Source organism: Staurois parvus, unplaced genomic scaffold (assembly GCF_062004578.1).
Source record: "Staurois parvus isolate SC_StPar_1 unplaced genomic scaffold, SC_StPar_1.0 ptg000619l, whole genome shotgun sequence".
NCBI lineage: Eukaryota > Metazoa > Chordata > Amphibia > Anura > Ranidae > Staurois > Staurois parvus.
This window is the reverse complement of record NW_028318415.1, coordinates 2,383,457-2,408,099: the sequence shown is the minus strand read 5'-3', so window position 1 is coordinate 2,408,099 and position 24,643 is coordinate 2,383,457. Positions and strand designations below refer to the sequence as shown.

Here is a 24,643-nt window from a genome sequence, read left to right as displayed (position 1 = left end):
GATCACTGATTGCCCAATCAGTGATCACATCATGAATAGTAGTAGGCAAGATGTCACTTCTTGACATCATTGCTTACTACAAGTGAAATCTGTGAATGAGGTCACATGGTACAAGGTTATTCACAACAGCCTTGTACCATGTGACAAGCTGTAACCAATCACAGCTCTCACAGTATTTATCACAAGAATGCAGCCAGAGAGAAGGAGAAATGATTGCTTTTTTTTGCAGCCTTTATGGGTGTAAAAGCAATCAGTGTAAAAAAAAAAAAAAAATCTTCATCACCCCCCATAAGTAGTACAGTGTCACTATGGTGACACTGTACTGCTAGGGTGACAGTATGTTAAAAAAAAAAACATAAATAATAATTGAAAAAAATAAAATAAAAATGTTAAAAAAAAGTTTTGAAAAATTATAATTTTTGGTTATAAACTAATTTGAGTTATTTTTTTTTTTTTACTAAAAAGATAGATGAATACATTTTGGCCAAGATTTATGAAGAAAGATGATTTATTTGCAAAATTTTATAAGAAAAACTATTTTTTTTTCAAAATGTTTGGACTTTTTCATTTATATAGCAAAAAAATAAAAATCCCAGTGGTGAATAAATACCACCAAAATAAAGTTTTATCTGTCTCAAAAAAATGCTGAAAAATTCATATGGGTACAGTGTTGCATGACCGCGCAATTGTCATTTGTGATAGCGCTGAAAGCTGAAAATTGGTCTGAACTGGAAGGGGGTGAAAGTGGTTAAAATAGAAGAAAACTAAGTAAGAAAATGACAGAATTATTTTTTATTATTTACACAGAATGAAAAGTAAAAGCGGACTGGTTGCTACTGCCATTTCCACTTATTCCTCTGTTCCGGTTTTAATGAATCTATTCCAAAAAGGGTCTTTTTATTTTCCATTATTTTCCATTATTAAATGCATAATTTCTTTATGGTTGAACACACAACTACCCAGGCTCTACATCACAATCTCATCAGAGCTGCTTTTTCTATGCATTATACTTACACATCATAATTACCCGGAGCCTATTTCTGACTTTCATGATAGCTGTCATATATTTACATCTCAGGATGTCACAGCTCCATCATGGTAGTTATTCATAACAAACACCACATTACTAATACAGTAGTACTAGATCTCCATTATTTTTGGAATACATAACTACACATACTCTGTTGCCAATAACTACACACAACTGTAATTCTTTTCCTGTCATTACAAAGGGAAGAAGCTGAGACCACTTTGCATCTTTTCCTGTTTTGATACATTTTTTCTTCAACCAATGAAATATTTTGCTCTGTGATAAATACACCAATGCGAATGCTTGTTTCTGATTAAAGCAGTATTCAACAAGGAACCAAAAATGTAATATGTTAATATGAAGGTGCAGTGCTAAAACAGAATATGCAGCATAAGCAGGGGCGGACTGACAACTTATGGGGCCCCCGGGCAATAGGGGATTATGGGGCCCCTGTGTCCTTGCCCAAACTAAAAAAGCCTATGAAAAAGGTACCAGGGGCATCTCATGGGGCCCCCTACTGACCCCGGGCCCTCGGGCAGTGCCCGAGTTTCCAAATGGTCAGTCCGCCCCTGAGCATAAGAGAAAATATCATAAATGACGTATGTTTACCATGTATTACAAGTAAACCTTATTAAATAAATAAATAACATAAAATTGTACAGATATCGTGAAAATAGTGATGTCACCAATTGGTGAACTTAGTGTATAAAAAGTCCCAGATAAAACTGCCCACGTAAGAATCCTGTATGATCCCGATAATCATGCGTGGAGGGCTGATCCAAGGTGCCAGGTATGAATCTGAAATAACTAAATTGGGCACTCACCAGAAGTGCGTAAAAACACGCCTTTGAGATATAACCTGTCTCATCAGGTATTGCTCAGGTCAACTGCTTCCCAGGTCAGGTCAGGATCCTATACACCTTCCGGCCACATCTGCATGGGGTACTCAGGGGTCCTTAATGTGCATCACCATCTAGGGTCACCTTAAAGCAGACTCTGTGGATGGCCCTCATGAAGAGGGACCAATAAAGGAGACCACATAGTGTGATACTGTAGGGAACTTTTATTCCGTCAAAGAAAGGTGCAATAACAAAATAGAAAAAAAAGGCAAAGGACACTGACCATATAGTATTGAGATTCAAGATGGCCACCAGCGGTGGTTAGACGTCCGATTTCTGTAGCCCCCCGGATGCCCTGCACCCTATGACTACGTGCATAGCACGAAACGCGTCAGAGGGGCTACAGCAATCGGACGTCTAACCACCACTGGTGGCCATCTATTTGGTAAGCTGCAATATAATAAATATTTGCTTTTGTGTTTAATACTGCTTTATTTAATGAGGTACATAGTCTGCACTTGATCAGTTCCTTTCATCACAGGGCCACATTAGAAAACAATTGTTTTCTATGTGCCCTATTCACCTTGCAATTCTGCCTTTAAGTAAGACATTCTGCATATTTCTGCAATGCACCCGGAGCTCAACTAGGAGTGAGTGAAACGTCACTTTGAGGGTTCAATAAAGTTTAAAAAAGAAACAAAAAGGTACACAGTGCCTTGCCTTGGAAAAAAAATCGTAAGTCAACCCCCCAACCTCAAAGAACAACCCAAATGGACCATTTTAACATACAAGCTAGTGTGAATGGGCCCTGAGACACTCTGAGTACTGTAGATGTGTAGATGTGGTGGCTGCATTAGTTTCCATTTTTAGGCTTTCTTTCTTCTATTTTCATCTAATGATCTGGCCAATAAACCTCTCAAGGAAAATGTATCCATTTACAAGGATGAGACAATCCATTTAACACTGGCAGGGGTGCTTACAATGATCAGCTTTTATTTATTTATGTAAAACCTTTGTCCCAAAAGGAAAAAAATGTTGTGGTAACTGATTATAAAGTGTGAGCTGAAGTTTGGCTTCAATTTGTTATTGTATTCAAACCTGCTAATACATTTAACACTCCCCCAGCCTGACAATGCTGCTGTCTGCTGTGTCTCCTGTGCTTATCCACAGTTGTGTCTCAGACTGACATAGGAATGTGGGACTGGCCAGATCACCAGGTGAAAACAGAGGGAAAAAAGCCTAAAAAAAAGAAAACGAACACAGCCACCATATCTAATGATTGGTAAGCTCCAGTATATTACATTTTTGGTTTGGGGTTTAATACCGCTTTAAGGTAGAGAGACATGTGCTGACCTAATGTTGGTAACATTGATATCCTCGCAGATACCAGTATGACAGGGAAACGGTTGGCCATTGAGATTTTAGTGGCGGAAACAAGATGCACCTACTCTGCAGAGCAGACATTGTCAGCTGCCTTGTGAAGCCTCCTCAGCTTATTGATATTATAGCGTTAGGACATGAAAGGCAGCTAGTTTTGTAAAGATTATGATTTGCAAACTCTTGCGCAAAATGCAATTTCGAAGGAAAATCCACAAACTATGCCATCATTGCCAAGCCTCTTTCCGTGACCTCAGGCTGTAAGAACATTCATCTTCAAACAAACAGCCAGCAATGAGCGCTGTGTCCTTTCATTTGATCTCCAAGCTACAAACAGCAGCAAATGGCTTCTACTGGTTTACAAATAAAATCAGCTTTGCAAACAGACCTGAATACACGGAGGAAACCACTAGAGTTTAAGTGAGCTAGTAATAGTAAATTACCTGAGCATGATTAAAGCTTGAGTTCTGGAGCTCTGACACAAGAGTGTATCATGAAACAGTGCCTGAAAAGCAGTAGTGTCTGAAGCCATAATGGCATATCAGTCCTGTTAAGTCTACAACTGCAGACATGGAAGCAATAGTCAAAGCTGTAATGCAAAATAATTTTAGACAACCTATTATATGCCATGGCACAGTTTGCCACCTAATAGACCTAACCATTAACGCAAGCCTTGCATGAAAGTGCAAGGTCTGTTTGTCTAAGGAGCCCTTAAATATAGAACACCCCATGAGAAAGAAAGTACCCCTCAAATGTCCCAATTAATGGTTCTCCAGATGGTTTAATTAACTGCTGCCAGGTGCTGATCTGCAAGAGAGCAACTCAACATTGAACCTATGTAAGTGATGCTGGTCCGCACACTGTTGATGTACACCATAGTGAAAAACTACCACCAAATGGCTTCAGCTTGATCTTCCACCCATCAATGGCTTTAGCTTGATCTTCCACCCATCAATGGCTTCATCTTGATCTTCCACCCATCAATGGCTTCAGCTTGATCTTCCTCCCATCAATGGCTTCATCTTGATCTTCCACCCATCAATGGCTTCAGCTTGATCTTCCACCCATCAATGGCTTCAGCTTAATCTCCCACCCATCAATAGATTCAGCTTTATCTTCAATCCATCAATGGCTTCAGCTTGATCTTCCACTCATCAATGACTTCCACCCATCAATGGTTTCAGCTTGATCTTCCACCCATTAATGGCTTCAGCTTGATCTTCCACCCATCAATGGCTTCAGCTAGATCTTCCACCCATCAATGGCTTCAGCTTGATCTTCCACCCATCAATGGTTTCAGCTTGATCTTCCACCCATTAATGGCTTCAGCTTGATCTTCCACCCATCAATGGCTTCAGCTAGATCTTCCACCCATCAATGGCTTCAGCTTGATCTTCCACCCATCAATGGCTTCAGCTTGATCTTCCACCCATCAATGGCTTCAGCTTAATCTCCCACCCATCAATAGCTTCAGCTTGATCTTCCACCCATCAATGGCTTCAGCTTGATCTTCCACCCATAAATGGCTTCAGCTTGATCTTCTACCCATCAATGGCTTCAGCTTGATCTTCCATACAGAACACCCCTCTTAGGTGGAAGATCAAGCTGAAGCCATTGATAGGTGGAAGATGTATTTTGTCACTGTGGTATATAGTAACCTCCTTAGCGGTATTCCCGAGTGTAGCTCGGGGTAAAATGTCAATACCAAAAACGGTAACCCCGAGCTACACTCGGGCTTACCATGCAGCGTTGCATAGGAAGTTCCTGCAGCACTTACCTTATCCTTCGCTCCCGCGATGTGTCCCCTGCAGCGTCCCTGGCCATCTCCTCCGGCCGATGCCGGCATCCGGCTTCCGTGTTCCGGTCCCTGTGACGTCGGGACGTACGGGCGCCGGAACCGGCGGCAAATTTGACATTTTAAAAAAATGTAATTTTAAAAAAATGTCATCTGATTGGATGCAGCCACTGATCAACTGTCTATTTTCCACCTGGCTCCTAAGATTTTCAGATCTAGGCTGATGGGTGTGAGGATAGGGCCACCCACAGCTCAAACAGCCTGGAGTGTGGACACTTGTCAAGCTGACTGTTTGGGCGGCATTACGCGTTTCCACAACCACTAGAACGTGCCACCCCTCCACCATATAACCCAGACTCTGCCTGTGGGCCCAGGATGGCCATGGCAAGTGTCAGTTGGTATAGCAGAGGGAGATCAGTAAAAATCTGTTTGCTGATTGGATTTCTGGTAAAACCATTTAGTCAATTCCAGGTTCAGAGCTGTCATTTTCCAATCTGTGCCAGATTAGCTGCAGTGGAATGCAGAGGAGACCTCAGGGGTCTAATAGACCCCTGAAGTTTTGTTAAAGAGAACCTGTATATGTCACATAGGGTACTTGTCAGCCATGTGATTGCAATAAAGTTTAGTGAAAAAAAAAGTTTAAAAAGTTAAAGTAACACATAACAAAAGCCCACCAAAAATATTAAAGCCCCCCCTTTCCCGCCAACACATACATGCACATATGAACATAAATGCGTGCCTATATGTGACAATGATTGCACTACACATATCCCCACGCAGGTCATAGTAAAAACATTAATACCAAGGTCATCATACACAGTTATATTTAAAACAATGACTGGTAAAGATTTTTACATTGTCATTTATGCACAATTTTGGTTACAGACGTTTGTCACCATTTCATGGACATGCCCAATTTTAAAGAAGAATTCCAGGTAAAATTATTACTTTCCCATGCAGTGGGGCTGTGCTGATACTGCATGGGTTAAATGCTCATTTTTGTCTAAAGGTTCAGAAAGCAAAGATATACTTAGCTAATCCACCGATCCTCCAAGCACAAGACCAGTCCCTGCCGCTCTTGTTCCCCCACACGCTAGCAGTCTTGTGAATGGGCTGTTCCTGATGTCATCATGCCCATAGACCAGCTCTGGGCATGAGGACAGCAGGAACAATCCACTAGTGGACGTGGGGGAGCGTAGTTTTCCGGAGGATCAGAGGAATGGGTAAGTACAGCTTTTTTCTGAGGCCCTGGACAAAACGAGCACTTAACTAATGCAGTTCGAAGACAGCCCCACTGCATGGGAAAATAAAAAGTTTTGATCGGAGTTCTGCTTTAAGGCTTGACATGTTTGGGTATGTTTGGTATCTCTTTACTAGATGCAACCTCATCTTTTATATTTTACCAAACAATTGCGTAATATATTGGGGGTTATTTACTAACACTGGAGCATGCAAAATCTGGTGCAGCTCTGCTTCACCAAATCAGCTTCCAGGTTTTATTGTCAAAGCTTAATTGGACAAGCTGAAGTTAGAAGCTGATTGGCTACCATGCACAGCTGCACCAGATTCTGAGTGCTCCAATTTTTGTAAATCTCCCCCATTGTGTTTGTGTGTACTAAAATGAAAGTGGTTGTAAAGGTTCATGGTTTTTACCTTCAAGCATTCTATGTATGAAGGTAAAAAAACCTTCTCTGTGCAGCAGTGCCCCCAGTCCCCCCAATACTTACCTAAGCCCCCTCTCGATCCAGTGATGTACACTGGAGTCTCGGCTATCCCGGGGCTCCCTCTTCTCATTGGCTGAGACAGCAGCGGGAGCCATTGGCTCCCAATGCTTTCAATCACAGCCAGTGAGCCAATGAGAAGAGAGCTGGGGCAGGGCCGAGCTACGGATCCATGTGTGAATGGACACACGGAGCAGCAGGTGCCCCAATAGCAAGCTGCTTGCTGTCGGGGCACCCAACATGAGGGAGGGACCAGGAGCACCAGTGAGGGACCCGTGAAGAGGAGGATCAGAGCTGCCCTTTGCAAAACCACTGCAGGGAGCAGGTAAGTATGATGTTGTTATTTAAAAAAAAAAGCCTTTAGTATTACTTTAACTTTAGTGTATTTTTTATTGAAAATATGGGTTTGATAAACCATTGAGCTAATATGGTATGATAAAAAAAATTTCAACTACCGCCATTTTATTCTCCACTGTCTCTGCTTTCAGAAAACATTTGGGGGATTTAAACAATCACTAAAAAGTTAGTTACCAAAGAAATGTTCCAATAAATACAACACTTCTATTATACCATAATCATTGCGCCAATGTAATAAAGAGAGGAAATAAACTCACTGGATGCTGCTATTATTAAAAAACTCAAAATAATAATACAAATGTGAAAAATATACAAATCACAAATAATAGTGCAAACTACATCACACAACTAAATATAACCACCACCAAATAAGTGCATATTAATAGGGCAAACAAAAAATCAATAAATAGGAAATCCCAATATAGTCCATTCAGGAAAAGTCCATATAAACATGATCCTCAGTAAATGAAGTAATGAGATCCTCCTTCATAAGCAATGTGGTATTCAGTGCTCAAAAACACCCCATCAAAATGCACACTTTGGGGGATTTAACTAGTCTCCAAACCTAAAATATGCCATTTACACGTGGAAAAAATTGCTCAAAAACAGCTCTGACAGCAAAAGAGTTAACCCTTGCAGTGCAGGGGAGCCCAGTTTTCCCAAAGTTCAGCTTTACCACCAAGTCTGCAACACTTGCTTGTATTTTTCCTAGATTGCAAGCTCTAACGAGCAGGGCCCTCTGTTTCCTCTTGTACCATATTGTATTGTAACTGTAATGTCTACCTTCATTTTGTAAAGCGCTGCGCAAACTGTTGGCGCTATATCAATCCTGTATAATAATAATAATTGTGGACACCATTAATCTCTTGCCTTTATAAGATGTACAGGTATATTTACTATATATAAAACACTCATCACTACTAGGTTGCTGTCATTATTCTTGCACTTGGTACAGTCCTCTTTCCTAAATCATTTGACATCCATCTTATCTCTCCAATGAAAAAAGAAAAAAACGCCACCAAGCTCCCAATACCCAATAATCATTTGCCTCTCCTGCTTAGCTCAAGCTCTGGTCTTGCAGAACACTGCCAGCTAGGCTGTTTATATATCTGTCTATACAAAGAACATACAGTATAGAGAACACGCCACATACACCACTACATCCGCTCTGTCATCCACATGAGCAAAGCAAAAAAAACAGCTATTCCTCTGTTATTATTACACCAATAAATCACATTACATATAATTTATTAGGACTTGGCTGATAAACATACCTGTCAAAGATATATTGTATATAATCTGTTAGGATTTGTAAAAGTCTATAGCAAACAGAGCTTAACAATACACAGTAATACTGTGCTTGAGCTTTCTGTGATCATCATCGGGCATCAGTGTATTGATAATTATTCAGATGGTCTACATGCAATCCAAGGGGGTACATACTGTAGTTCTAATGACATCAGACCAAGAATGTGAATGTTGCTTGGCAACCGCTACCATGGCAAACAAAAGTTAGTTTTAGCTTTTTTCTTTATTTCCCTATTTATAGCCATTATTTCTTGTTACTATTTCCATGTTATATGTCTGCATGCAATGCTGATAATAAAAGAAAGTTAAAACTATATGAGGTTTTGTATGGATCTATGGATATGCTTAGTGTACAAAATCAGCTTGGAGCTTTCATTGGTTTTTTTAAAAAAAAGGAACAAAAACGGTGTCCTGGCATGAGATTTAACATACAAAACCTTGTAAACACTGCAATGTATTACAGTTGGTTCACACTGATGCGGTTTTGGATGCGATTTAGAATGCAGTGATTCGCATGACATGGAAAATAAAATGAATTCCTATAGTGGGTGTTTACATCTATGCGGTCCATACGCAGTGCGTTTAGGAAAAGGGTCGTGTGCGTGTTTGGACTGGTGCGATCCGATTTTTAGCTCCATGGCGTTGAATGTAAACTGCATGTGAAATGCTTATCTGTTCACATGCAGTGCAATTCCAGTGTGTTTTTGGCAAGTGTCCCTTGTGTTACTGAGCTGGTTTGGAGACAGAGGGAAAGAGAGGGATCCAAAATCTCACCTGTCTAAGGCTCCATGGTTTGGAGACAGAGGGAAAGAGAGGGATCCAAAATCTCACCTGTCTAAGGCTCCATGGTTTGGAGACAGAGGGAAAGAGAGGGATCCAAAATCGCACCTGTCTAAGGCTCCATGTACACTGCAGCTGATAAACTCACGTTTAGGAGCTTTTCTGTGCTTTTTTCAGCAGCCCCTGAACTCTCCCTAATGTTTTCCTATGTGTCCATGTACACTATGTCATTTACAGTCATTTACAGGCAGTTGAGTTTACAGTAGCTATTTTGAATGCACCAAACTTACTTTCAGGAGTAGATTTTATCAGCGTTTCAAATGCCAAACGCTTGTAAACGCAGCTAACCGCGTTTGCGTTTGGAAACATTTTTTAACTCTTCCATTTCCAGATGTTGTCCAGAGACTTTTTTCATCATAAAAAATGTATGCAAAGTGTTTTCCCAGTACTCAAATGGACCTGGTACACCATACTTTGAGGTTTTGCATGAAAGAAAATATGTTAGACACTGCTGCAATAATTTCTGCATAGAAATGAGCTGGAACACATCCAAACACCACAAAAAGAAAAGACAGCTAATCTCAACACATACTGCTCTCTCTGATTCTGCACTCTCTATTTCTCTCAAAATGTCTGAAATAGTTAATTTTTTTACTGTTTTTCAGTGCATCCTGGGCATTTTGGAAGGTCTCCTGAGGTTATCTTTAAAAAACGCTTCTAAACGCAAACACTCGTAAACGCGCATAACGCGGTATGCAAACGCAGCTAAACAGCCGTTTTTTAACCTACGTTTTCCAGCAGTCAGTTTCCATCGTTCAGAAGTGTCCCGTGTACAAGGAGCCTAAAAATCGCAAGAAAAATGCACTGCTATTCAACCTGACCTGCAACTGAATTGCACAGGAGGTGCTCCCTAAAAACTGAAGGAACTCGTGCTGCTTCAGTGTGAACCTAGCCTAAATACATTCTTGATTTCATTATTATTTTGTGGAATAAAACTGAAGAATGTGATTATCACCCCTTTATACTAGGATTTTGCTTTTTAACGTCTACAAATGACTATACCAGCAATACTCTACACAGCAGCATCATTCCCAGCCCTCTACAGACATGAACAGCTAAACATAAATCTTACGCTGTCCCAGATCTACGGTCGCTTGTATGTAGAGATCATGGAGAAATCCTACCATTAAAAAGGTATCTATAGCCTGTTCTGTGGCCAAGCAAAAGTGTTATGTTTTGTGCATACCCCATGTTCAAACTACATCAGACATTACATGTTCGCCTAATGACTTTCTAATCCAACTCATTTAGCTTTCAGTGCATGTACCAATTCATCTAGATCTGAGATCCTGCAGGAAAAACAGAGCTCCTCCTCAATGCAGATCATTTTCCTCCGATATTAAACTGTGGTAATGTTGCTCCATGAACTGTAGCTGAATTCCCTACAGCAGAAGAGCAGCCTGCTATACCATGCCTTCTGCTGTGTTACTTTGATAGGATGGCACTGGGGAATCTGTACCCGGCTGGCTTTCTCCTGAATCTCGCTGACTCGATTCGTCACGTTAGAGGATGGAGTCTGTTAGCAGAGATATCCAGGCTGTCCATCACGGCTGATCTTCTATTCCCCACATAGGAATTTTGGAAAGCTATCACCCTAATCAAATGACCAATTGTCAGGTGGTGCAGTTATTACTTCATGCAGTCTTTGTTTGGGTACAAAATAAATAATAGGTAAGGTAAACAGCTGCTTACAGAGGAGAGACCTTCAGGCATAATAAATAGCTCTTTGTCTTTCCTCAAGATGGGAAACGCGTGTTTCCTAATTTTTCCTAGATAGTTATCAGATGGAAGCATGCCCAGGAGGCTCTGGGGAAGACAAGGATCGATCGTGGACTGATCACCCAAGTTCAGAAGACATAGCTCAATCATGGACTGATCACCCAAGTTCAGAAGACATAAATCAATCATGGACTGATCACCCAAGTTCAGAAGACATGATTCAATCATGGACTAATCACCCAAATTCAGAAGACATGGATCAATCATGGACTGATCACCCAAGTTCAGAAGACATGGATCAATCATGGACTGATCACCCAAGATCAGAAGACATGGATCAATCATGGACTGATCACCCTAGTTCGGAATTCAGGAAAGTTTGACCAAAACAAAGAAGGTGACCTTGCACTATGTCAAAATCTAGGATGACTCAAATTACGAGAGAATGAAAAAAATGATCCAGTGGTGTGCTGAGTATGACCTCCATATATAATTCATATTTCCTCTTGACGTGGTGATATCTCCTACTCTGTGCCGTATAGACAGAGTTATCTCCAGTGCCTGCTCCATACACTGTCACTACACAGCCAGTCATTTTTATCCTGGTTATGGACAAGCATGTCTCCCGTTATACATCACATGTCACAGATGTCTGGCCATGACAGCTTATGTATACTTTAGATCACAATAGCAATGGACCAGCAAAGTGTGTGTCACTAAAGGATGAATAGTATGGACTTTCTGCTGAACATATGGGACTTTACAAATATTTGGATGTATTTTGAACAAAGCTCATGATATAAATTGCAGTGCATATGCATAGCTGTTTTCTCTTACAGATTTGTTTTGACGTGGATACTGCACAGTACACAGAAACACAATCGATGCACATAAAAATTCATACGAGTTACCCTAGGCTGTGAGTCCCTGCCTAGCACACTGGCATTTCTTATTCCACACACACGCACACAAAAGCTATAAAACTCAGCATTATAACCATCTGTAGTCATGTTGGTAGCATGGATAGCAAAGTGGTGTCAAGGACAATGTGTAGATTCTCCTACAGACATAAAGTTTCTATATCTATCACCTTATAAAATGCCAATATATGCAGGCAGCTCACCTTGAAAGGATGTCAGGGTCAGCCATTCTCAACCAGGGTTCTGTGGAAGCCTAGGGTTCCTCCAGGGATTACAGAAGGGTTACTTGAGCTGTAGCTGTTGACCTCCCTTGTAATGGTACATGGGTAGTCCTGGGATCAACACCCCTTGGCAGAGCCGGCTGCATGAACCCAATGATCTATTAATTGTGTCAAAGGGTGGTATTCTGACCACCACTGTAAGGAGGACATTTGTGTTAGGGGGACATTCTTCAAGATAGCTGCCAATATAAGGGTGGCATTCTTTCTACTTGCCACAAATGTAAGGGGGTCATTCTTCCCACTGACCACCACTCTATGGGGAGCATTCTTCCTGCTGACCATTACTGTAAGGGGCTCATTTTTCCTAATGACCCTGACTGTAAGGGGGTCATTCTTCCCACTGGCCACCACTGCATGGGGACATTATTCCCACTGACCACCATTATACTGGGAACATTCTTCTCACTGACTTTTCTAGGGGGAACATTCTTCTCACTAACCACCACTGTAAGTGGGGAATTCTTCCTACTGACCACAAGTGCAAGGGGGACATTCTTCCTAGTGATCACCTATGTGAAGAGGACATTCTTCCCACTAACCACCAATGGAAAGGGGACATTCTTCCTAGTCATCACCCATGTGAAGAGGACATTCTTCCCACTAACCACCAATGGAAAGGGGACATTCTTCCTAGTCATCACCCATGTGAAGAGGACATTCTTCCCACTAACCACCAATGGAAAGGGGACATTCTTCCTAGTGATCACCTATGTGAAGAGGACATTCTTCCCACCTACCACCACTGGAAGGGGGACATTTCTCCTAGTGTTCCCCCGTGCTAGGAGGACATTCTTCCTATTGACCACCACTGGAAGGAGGACATTCTTCCTAATGATTACCCATGTGAAGAGGAAATTCTTCCTACTAACCACAACTGGAAGGAGGACATTCTTCCTAGTGATCACCCATGCTAGGAGGACATTCTTCCTACTGACCACCACTGGAAGGAGGACATTCTTCCTAGTGATCACCCATGCTAGGAGGACATTCTTCCCACCTACCAACACTGGAAGGGGGACATTCTCCCTACTAACCATCAATGTAAGGGGAACAGTCTTCCTACTAACCATCAATGTAAGGAGAACATTCCTCCTACTAACCATCAATGTAAGGAGAACATTCCTCCTACTAACCATCAATGTAAGGAGAACATTCCTCCTACTAACCATCAATGTAAGGAGAACATTCCTCCTACTAACCATCAATGTAAAGGGAACATTCTTCCTACTAACCATCAATGTAAGGAGAACATTCTTCCTACTAACCATCAATGTAAGGAGAACATTCCTCCTACTAACCATCAATGTAAGGAGAACATTCCTCCTACTAACCATCAATGTAAGGAGAACATTCCTCTTAGTGATCACCCATGTGAAGAGAACATTATTCCTACTCACCAGAACTGGAAGGAGGACATTCTTTCTATTGTTCACCCATGCTAGGAGGACATTCTTCCTACTGACCACCAATGAAAGGGGGACATTCTTCTTTATGATCACCACTGTTGGGGGGGCATTCTACCTACTGATCACCACTGTAAGGGGGCAATTCCTCCTACTGGCCATAAATGTAAGGGGGACATTCTTCCATGTGAGGATGATAGCCTTCCTATTGACCAGGACTGTGAAGGGGACATTCATCTGGCTGAGCACCAATGTAAGGGGGCATTGTAATTAGTGATCACCTAGGTGAGGATGACATTCTTCCTACCGATCTCCTTTATAAAGGGCATATTCCCACTGGCCATCAATGAATTGTTTTTTTTGTAGTGGTCCCTGATTTTGATCCCAGTGGTTCCTGTGGGGTGAAGAGGTGGAGGAAGGTTGCTCCAGATGTGGGGTACCTACCTGCTGCCCCCCTCCCCCGGCTCTGATGAGGACTTACCCCGTATTTTCTGTTCCTGGAGGGGACAGCGCTCCTGTCTTTATTCCCAGTCACGGAGCTCATGGTGATCAGAGGAGATCCGATACATCCAGATGTGTTGTGTGTCTCCGGAGGTAAGGATCAGCCTGCACGGACTATAGGTCGGCTCCCTCCAGTGATCGCCGATGGTTGTTGGGGCTCCTCTATGTGGCCGTACACAGCGCACACGTCCAGCGGGTACACATCAATGACTCCCTTCATTCACAGGCGGCAGAGTGTGGGGAGTTGGAGAGGAGCCTGCCCTGGGCTCGGTGTCAGGGAGGAGCCTGCCTGTCCCCTCAATACAGGCACCTAGATGAGCCGGCAGAGCCGAGCCGCTCTCTGTGGTATCGGCAATGACTTGCTGAGGAGATTTCCTTCCCCCTCCTCCAGTGTCTGGGCTGGGATGTGCCTTCTCCCTCATGCGGTGTACAGCACACCTTGACTGACACTTACTGGCGGCCGACTCTCCCCTCCGCTCAGCTCCTCATGTCTGCAGAACGCTCGTTCCCCGATTGTTTCCCGCCTCGCACGGCGTACATCTGAGGGAGCCGCTCATAAACGACAAATATTCATGTCTGCTGGAATCCCCTCCGTTTGATGAATGTTTTATAGGAGGCTGGGTGCCTCTCAGGCGCTCCGGACTGCGGCTTGTAATGCTCACACAGCAATAGAGGGGATCATGGAGGCCATTTACTCCCATATTAAACATGGCTTTGATGGAAGACACCTCCACCTCAGTCACCAGTGGAGGCCAGGAGGTTCATTACTAGGAGCTCAGGGTGGAGGAGCCTGCCCCGGCCTTCTAGCAGTCGCAGCACCCCATCAGAACAGGCAAAATCCCAGGACACCCCGGCTCAAATGTAGATGTTACTCATTCGTGAGCCTGGAAGACACAAACAAATGGCTCCATCAAATTATGTTTGCATCAGAGTCCCCCTTTACATCAGAGCCCCCTTTACGTCAGAGTCCCCCTTTACAACAGAGTCACCCTTTACATCAGAGCCCCCTTTACGTCAGAGTCCCCCTTTACATCAGAGTCACCCTTTACATCCGAGCCCACCTTTACATCAGAGTCACACCATTATATCAGTGATCCAACCATCACAACTGAGCTCCAACTTCACATCAAAGTCCCCTTCAAGTCAGATCCCCCCTTCACATCAGAGGTCCAATCATCACTTCAGAGTTTCCTTTACATGAGAGGTCCAACCGTTACATTAGAGGCCCGATAATCACACCGGAGTCCTCCCATCCCATCAGAGGTCCAACCATCCCATCAGAGCCCCCGCTTCACATCAAGGTCCTCTTCACATCAGAGCTCCAACCATCACATCAGAGGTCCTACCCTCACATCAGAGCCCCCGCTTCACATCAGAGTCCTCTTCACATCAGAGGTCCAACCTTCACATCAGAGGTCCTACCCTCACATCGAGGTCCCCTTCACATCAGAGCTCCAGCAATCACAGCAGAGGTCCTACCCACACATCAGAGCCCCCACTTCACATCAAAGTCGACTTCACATCAGAGGTCCAACCCTCACATCAAAGCTCCAACCCTCAGAGCTCCCACTTCACATCATAGTCCCCATCAAATTAGAGCCCCCCTTTACACTAGAGCTCCAACCATCAGGGGTCCAACCCTCACCTCAGAACCCCCACATCACATCAAAGTCCACTTCACATCAGGGGTCCAACCATCACAGTCCCACTTCACATCAAAGTTCCCTTAACATCAGATTCCCACCATCACATCAGAGTCCCCCCTCACTTTAAAGGTCCAACCATCACATCAGAGGTCTCCCCATCAATTTAGAGGGCCCCCCATCACATCAGAACCTCTATTCATATCAGAGTCCCTCTTTCATGTCAGATTCCCCCTTCAAATCAGAGGCTTACCTTTACGCAAGAAGACCCCATCACATCAGAGGCCCCCCCACCATGTCAGAGGTCCTCCATCACATCAGAGCACTGCCAAGTCACATAGTTCACACATCACAGACCCCCAAATCACACAGTCTGTCCCCCCATCACAAACCCCCAAATCACACAGTCTGTCCCCCCATCACAGACCCACAAATCACACAGTCTGTCCCCCCATCACAGACCCCCAAATCACACAGTCTGTCCCCCCATCACAGACCCCCAAATCACACAGTCTGTCCCCCCATCACAGACCCCCAAATCACACAGTCTGTCCCCCCATCACAGACCCCCAAATCGCACAGTCTGTCCCCCCATCACAGACCCCCAAATCGCACAGTCTCTCCCCCCACCACAGACCCCCAAATCACACAGTTCCCCAATACCGGGCCCCCAATCACATAGTCCCTCTTCACTTTAGAGCCATACTGGGGTGGAGCTAGTCTGCAGGAGGTGGACTTCCATCCTCTCCTGGATGCTGGGGGCAGCCCTACATGCTAGCTGCTCTGGATCAGCATCATACATTGCCATGGTGCAGGGTGGCCGCCAATGCCATAGCAACGAATGATGCCATGCACCCTGACCCTAGAGCGTCATTGGTTGTTATGATACTGGTGGACAGCCTGCCCACACCATGGCAACTCATGACATTGATCCAGGGCAAACTAGGTTGCATGCTTGCGGAACCCCAGAGGAACCCAAACAACATCAAGATCGAGAAACGTTCTATACAATGAGCTATCTATTCATTGGGATGACATTGTGGTCAGGAGTAGAATGTGCAGAACGAAAATCTTCATTTAGTTTCGGATTGATACGTTCAGTTACTCATTTTGTTCTGTTGCAATCTTAACGAAATTCATTTTTTCATTATTGACTAGATTCAAACTTTTCCAATGGATTCAAAGTATTTGAATTGAAAATATCAAATCGATCCAATTTCATTGTGAAGAATAGCTGGTTCTATTCTATTCGAAATTCAAATTTCGTAAGACAGTTATATTCTTTCTATGTCATGCTATTTTTTCCATTCTATTCTTTTATTTTCTATTCTATTCCTTTATTTTCTATTCTATTTTATTATATGCTTTTCTATTCTATTCCTTTATTTTCTATTCCATTTTATTAAATTATTTTATTTTCTATTCTGTTTTGTTCTGTTTTACTCTATTCTTTTATATTCTTTTATTTTATTCTATTTTTTCTATGCTATTCTTTTCTGTTCTATTCTATTCCTTTATTTCTATTCTATTTTATTCTAATTATTTCTATTCTATTCCTTTTTTTTCTATTATATTTGATTTGATTTTTTTGCATTTCTATTCTGTTTTACTCTGTTCTTTTCTGTTCTATTCTGTTCTGTTTTATTCTATTGTTTTTTAAATTAGAATTTTGGAAGACAGGTATGTTCTTTCTATTTTATTCTCTTCTCAATTTTTTCTATTCTATTTTATTCTATTCCTTTATTTGCTATTCTATTCTCTTATACTCTAGTCTATTCTGTTTTGTTCTATTCTTTTTTAAATTAAAATTTTTGAAGATGGCTATATTTATTTTATTATATTCTCTTCCATTCCATTCTATTCTATCCAAATGTATTCTATTCTTTACTATTCTTTTCTGTTTTATTCTTTTCAAAATTCATTTTTGAAATCGATTCAAATTCGATTCAAATTTTGGATGAAATTTCATCTCATTATATCAGATTCGTTCAAATTCATTACTATTGTCATTCGGAAATTTGGAAAATGTTGTCTAAATTTCAATTTGAAACGAAAAGAAGCGCACATATCTAGTCGGAAATTGAGGTACAATTCATAGTTAAATGATCTTTCCATAAGCATGCACTTTGGGAACAGTTATTATTATAAGTACATATATAGCGCCTACAATTTATGCAGCACTTTCCATGTATATTGTACATTTACATCAGTCCCTGCCCTTAAGGGGCGTACAATGTAAGGTCCCTAACTTACATACACATACTAGGGCCAATTTAGACAGGATCCAATTAACCTGCCAGCATGTCTTTGGAGTGTGGGAGCAAACCCAGAGGAAACCCACGCAGGCACAGGGAGAACATGCAGACTCCAGGCAGGTGGTGCCATGGTTGGAATTTGAATTGAAGGCCCCTGTGCTACCAGGTGGAAGATCTAACCACTTAGCTACTGTACTGAACAGTTGAGTGTACACACCTATATATGGACCCACCCCATTCACACCTGTGCAATTTATCATGCTTCAGCCACTGTATGACAATTGACAAAACACGACAAGAGGAACCCTACAAGTCAACCCCCTCTTGGCAAAATCTACTGTAAACAGGCTGAAGGTGGCGAGAGATGACCAGGTGGGATAGGTGATCTGTTACTAACAGTTTATATATGGTGGTCATGAGATATTCAGAGACATGGATGCAAAGTTGACTATTCATATATTCTTTCTGTTTATATAGTAGTCTGAGATAACTGTGTTCATTTTGAATGATGTGGGGAGCTGGCTTGAGATGAGATTATCATCCCCATTTAAGGTGAGGGTCTTTATTGTTAAAGTGTGTCCACTTTTGTTGAAAAAAAAATCCCTTTTTGGTGATTTACGTATATACAGTACATTGTAAGGATTTTAAGAAAGATTGTTGCAGAGCCCTACCTGCTTCTGCTCTGGAGAACAAGCTGTTTGTTTCATTATATCCTTTGCAGAGTGATTGTGAATGGGAGAGACCAGGGGCGGACTGACAACTCATGGGGCCCGCGGGCAATAGGGGATCATGGGGCCCCTGTATCCTTGCCCACACTCAAAAAAGCCTATAAAAAAGGTACCAGGGGCATCTCATGGGGCCCCTTACTGACCCCGGGCCCTCAGGCAGTGCTCGAATGATCAGTCCGCCCCTGGGAGAGACTGGTTCATTATAATCAGCTGGTGCACTCCTATGCCTGGTTCACAACTGTTTGCTTTATATGCATGTGCGTTAAAAAAAAAAATACTGCTACCTGCATCTTTGATGTGCTTTATGAAAACACTGCCTGGAGTTTGCATGTTTTCCCTGTGCCTGTGTGGGTTTACTCTAGTTTCCTCCCACATTCCAAAGACATACTGGTAGGTTAATTGGATCCTGTCTAAACTGGCCCTAATATGTGTATGAATGAATGTGAGTTAGGGACCTTAGATTGTACACCCCTTGAGGGTTAGGGACTGATGTGTACAATATATATATATATATGTAAAGAGCTGCGTAAAACCGACGGTGCTATATAAGTACCTGAAATAAATAAATAAAATATAGAATTCAATGGTAATGTGCCTAAAACACATAAATGCACTGAAAATGCATCACATAAACATGAACAGGCCTTAGTGTTCTGATGAGACAAGCTGCAGTGTTTTTAAAGCTGATAGGAGTTTTCATTCTGCTCTAGAAGGATGCAGGACCCCTGACCTCTGTCTAGACCAGGGGTAGGCAACCTGCGGCTCTCTAGCTGTTGTGGAACAACATTTCCCATGATGCATTGCAACATTACAAAACTGACAGTTACAGCTATGACTTGCAGAGGCATGATGGAACTTGTAGTCCTGCAACAGCTGGAGAGCCGCAGGTTGCCTACTGATCACATGCACTCTCCCAAGAAAAAAAAAAAACTCTCTAGCAATACACACCAAACTGAGCATGTGCAGAGTGTCTCCACAACATATGTCTTATCAGGAGCTAAGCGGGGGACACTGGAAGAAGAGGAGGATCAGAGAAGTCAGTATCAAACAGCATTTTTTACACAATGCAGAGGATTAACCCCTTAGGTTCCACAGTGAGTATAACAAGCATGCTTTACTGCATATAAAGACTGATTTTACTGTTGTGGGTTCACTAACACTTGAAAAATTAATCAAATAGCATTTTTGATTTGTTGCGCTTAGATGCCACATAGTTCCACTTTAAGATGCTCTAGCCAGTGGTCACATGCTGACCAATAATTCTGCACCATATGTGGGGAAGGCAAGGGCCCAACCACAACCCAGTGCTTCAGAGAAAAGAGAAGAGTAGTAGTGGGGGGGGGGGGGGCAAGGAGTAAAGTAAATTCCTCCTATTCCTCTACCCAAAGACATAACACCTTATTCACCTACCCCTAGACTTAACACCTTATTCACCTAAGCCTAGACTTAACACCTTCTTCACCTACCCCTAGACTTAACACCTTCTTCACCTATCCCTAGACTTAACACCTTCTTCACCTATCCCTAGACTTAACACCTTCTTCACCTATCCCTAGACTTAACACCTTCTTCACCTATCCCTAGACTTAACACCTTATTCACCTAAACCTAGACTTAACACCTTATTCACCTAAACCTAGACTTAACACCTTATTCACCTACCCCTAGACTTAACACCTTATTCACCTAAGCCTAGACGTAACACCTTATTCACCTACCCCTAGACTTAACACCTTATTCACCTACCCCTAGACTTAACACCTTATTCACCTACCCCTAGACTTAACACCTTATTCACCTAAGCCTAGACTTAACACCTTATTCACCTACCCCTAGACTTAACACCTTATTCACCTACCCCTAGACTTAACACCTTATTCACCTAAGCCTAGACTTAACACCTTATTCACCTACCCCTAGACTTAACCCCTTATTCACCTACCCCTAGACTTAACACCTTCTTCACCTACCCCTAGACTTAACACCTTATTCACCTACCCCTAGACTTAACACCTTCTTCACCTACCCCTAGACTTAACACCTTATTCACCTACCCCTAGACTTAACACCTTATTCACCTAAGCCTAGACTTAACACCTTATTCACCTAAGCCTAGACTTAACACCTTATTCACCTACCCCTAGACTTAACACCTTATTCACCTACCCCTAGACTTAACACCTTATTCACCTAAGCCTAGACTTAACACCTTATTCACCTAAGCCTAGACTTAACACCTTATTCACCTACCCCTAGACGTAACACCTTATTCACCTACCCCTAGACTTAACACCTTATTCACCTAAACCTAGACTTAACACCTTATTCACCTACCCCTAGACTTAACACCTTATTCACCTACCCCTAGACTTAACACCTTATTCACCTAAGCCTAGACTTAACACCTTATTCACCTAAGCCTAGACTTAACACCTTATTCACCTACCCCTAGACTTAACACCTTATTCACCTACCCCTAGACGTAACACCTTATTCACCTACCCCTAGACTTAACACCTTATTCACCTACCCCTAGACTTAACACCTTATTTCTCTACCCCTAGACTTAACACCTTATTTCTCTACCACTAGACTTAACACCTTATTCACCTACCACTAGACTTAACACCTTCTTCACCTACCCCTAGACTTAACACCTTATTTCTCTACCCCTAGACTTAACACCTTATTTCTCTACCCCTAGACTTAACACCTTATTCACCTACCCCTAGACTTAAGAAGATTTTAACCCTTGCAGTGTAGGGTGGATTGGCTCCAGTAGCGAAAAAAAAACCCTTCTTTGAAGTCTGAGTGATGCTAGGACCTGGCTATAAGATCTTCATCTTAAAGCAGTGCAGAGCAGAGAAGCCTGCTCTTAGATTGTAAGCTCCAAGGAGCAGGGCCCTCCTATCCCTCTTGTATTGAACTGTATTGTTGCTGTATTTTTCTCCCGTTATATTGTAAAGCGCTGAGCCAACTGTTGGCGCTATATACATCCTGTATAATAATAATAATAATAATAATACAGGCAGTGCCGGGACAAAGTTATCTAGAGGCCAGGGTGAAGATGCCCCTTCGAAAAGAAAATGTATGAGCATTATATGTCAGCAAAAATCCCCCACCCCAAAAAAAAAAATCCGGCACCAAAGGGAGGCTATAGGATTACAGCGCTGGGGCCCAGCACTAGACGTGCCACTGGCTGTCATTTTGCCACTGGTGTTTGCTTACCCAACCCATAACCATGTTCTTTGTTGGAATGAGATGGGGGAAGATAAACACTGCACAGTGTCAATCCAGCAGATCAAGGAGAGCTGCAGCAGTAGAAGAAGGAGCTGGAGGGGGGAGAGAGCACAATCCACCCCTCCTCCCAGTTCTCTCCTCCTCTCCACATCTGGCTCTTCTCCTCCAGCACTAAGCCCTGCCTAGGGCAGCTGCCCCTCCCTCCCACCTCTTGTCCTGGCCCTATCTGCAGTGCCCCCTTTGTCACATGGGCATGCCCTGTAGAACTGCATTATGATTGGGGAGGGGGGGTGTTTAGGAGACTAGACACCCAATCACAGACTGAAGGGAAGTCTGGGAAGTAGGAAAAGGACCAAGCTTGACCCTGACGCAGAAAGTTCAGATTCCCATTAACAATTAGCTGCCTGTATCTCTGCAGTTATACCGATTTTTAGAATGTGTGCTTTTCTCTGTTTTCATATTTTATTACTTAATTTTAATTGTGAAAGGTGTAATTTATGGTTACGAGGTACAAGTTAATTTTTTAGCGTTAGTTAAAAGGTCAGCTGTTTCTGTGGTACATGCTGTCCTGTAATGAATGTAGCCACCCCCTCTTAGTTCCGTCCACCTGATCTGATGCTTGCCTTTGTCCTCAATCCAACAATCTTCAGCCCTCATGCACATTGGACGTTTTTACAGCGGCTGTTTTTGGCGTTTGACATTTTTTCTACAGTCAGTAAATTCCCCGGCATGTTATCCTATGTGTCCATGCATACATAGACTGTAATCAACGTTTTTTGGCTGGGACATTTTTTGGCTGGAAAAAAACCCCAAACTAGTGGGTTTCTAGAGGAGTTTTTTAGCTGTAGAAATGCTCTAACGCTGAAACGTGGCAAAACTTGGTAAAACGCCACAAATCGGCATTTTTGGATGTTTTTTGAAACAAAATTGGGGGGGGGGATTAAAAAAACGCTAAAATACGCAAACATAGAAAAACGCGGGAAAACATTGCTAAACGCTAATGCAAAAATGCTAGAAAAAGCTGAAAAACTCACATTTATACCAGCGTTATCAAAACATCCCGTGTGCATGAGAGCTCACTGTGCAGTCCAGTTGGGTTCTGTACAATCTGGCAGTCTGTGCATATGTGCCACAGCTCCATTCCTATTGGAAGAGCTGTACTCTGGAGGATGGCTAGAGGTTGTCATGTGTACAGCTCCCCACAGCAATGAATGGGACCACAGCGCACAGATGAAGGCTGAAGGACACCGGTGATGTTTCCTGAAATTGCAGATAGCCTGACCCTAGATTTTTACTGGTCAGGATGGAAACAACCCAAGAGGCCATTGTGATCAGAGCAGGTAAGTAAGCACCCAGGGGGTTAGACTGTTCAGTGCAGTGCAGTTTAGGGGCTAGGAAGAGGGGATGGGGGGGGTTATATAATAAGTGAATTGTCCTTTAAGCATTACATTTCAAAATTAGTTTAAATGTTATAAACAAGTTAAAGTGACCCTGACATTATAAAAAAAATACAGATATATAGTCTCCAAAATGCTGCTATTAAGTCAATGATGTGACACAGGAGTGGGGGGTGGGACTGAGCCGCCTGCTCTGTGTCAATGGACACAGACAGGGCAGCTCGGGAGGGAGCCCGCCTGGGTGCCCCTATGGAAAGCGGCTTTCCATGGGTGCACCTGCCACAGAGTAAGGACCTGGAGTGCCGGTGGGGGACACCAGAAGAAAAACATTGTACAGAGCAGGTAAGTATAGACATGTTTATTCATTTAATAGAAAAATGAAGGTTTAATATCACTTTAAATAGGCCTGGACATGATTTTCACCACTGAGTCATATCTCAGAGCAGGGGCAGACTGACAACTCATGGGGCCCCCGGGCAATAGGCGATCATGGGGCCCCTGTGTCCTTGCCCAACTCAAAGAAGCCTATGAAAAAGGTAACAGAGGCATCTCATGGGGCCCCCTACTGACCCCGGGCCCTCAGGCAGTTTCCAAATGGTCAGTCTGCCCCTGTGCCAGAGTCCAATGCGATTTTCACAGACCCAGAATGCTGGTAAATGTTTGTTTGGTTAATTCTACAAGACACACTTCAACATGAAAATTTGAGCTTGCATGTGAATTGACTGTTGTTTTCTTGATTATTTATGTTTATATATGCTCATTCAGTATATACAGCCGGTTCTCTTAACCTCCATAAAAAATATAACTTAAAACATTACAGACAGTCCTTGTTTTATCACCCAATGTCTCCACAAATGGCTTACACAATATAATAAGCTTGTTAGTTTGGAAGTGTCCTTTCACTTAAATGCCCCATAATAACACATCTATTAATGTAATAAGGGCAGAGGAGACAACCATACTTAGGCTTCATGTACACTAGCCTATGGTGACCGCAGCAAAATGCAGCAAAAAACGCATTTTTGCATTTTCCTATGGCCGGCGGTCAAAATGTTCCTATCCTGAACTCGAGTTATCCATGTTCAGGAGAGGGAGGTTTAACCTCACTTAAACGTGGAAACTCCTAAACGCTGCTAAAAGCCTGTTTGTACATGGACACATAGGCGTTTATGGAGTTAAGTTTAGGAGCTTTGGCAAAATACCACCGAAAGTTCCTAAACTCAAGTTTAGGAGCTGCTAGTCTACATGAAGTCTTAAACTGGTTGTAAACTCTTACACAGAGATGAAAT

At 42.6% G+C, this 24,643-nt stretch overlaps 1 protein-coding gene across 1 annotated transcript in view; it reads right to left on the bottom strand.

Annotated features, from left to right (window-relative positions):
• Positions 1 to 14,803, bottom strand: part of KIF26B (kinesin family member 26B) — a 520,923-nt gene extending 506,120 nt beyond the window's left edge. Inside the window, exon 1 of the mRNA XM_089693284.1 lies at positions 14,072 to 14,803. Coding sequence (XP_089549410.1) covers positions 14,072 to 14,134 — 63 coding nt within the window. The 5' untranslated portion in view covers positions 14,135 to 14,803. The remainder of the gene's footprint in view (positions 1 to 14,071) is intronic.
• Between the last annotated feature and the right edge of the window lie 9,840 nt (positions 14,804 to 24,643).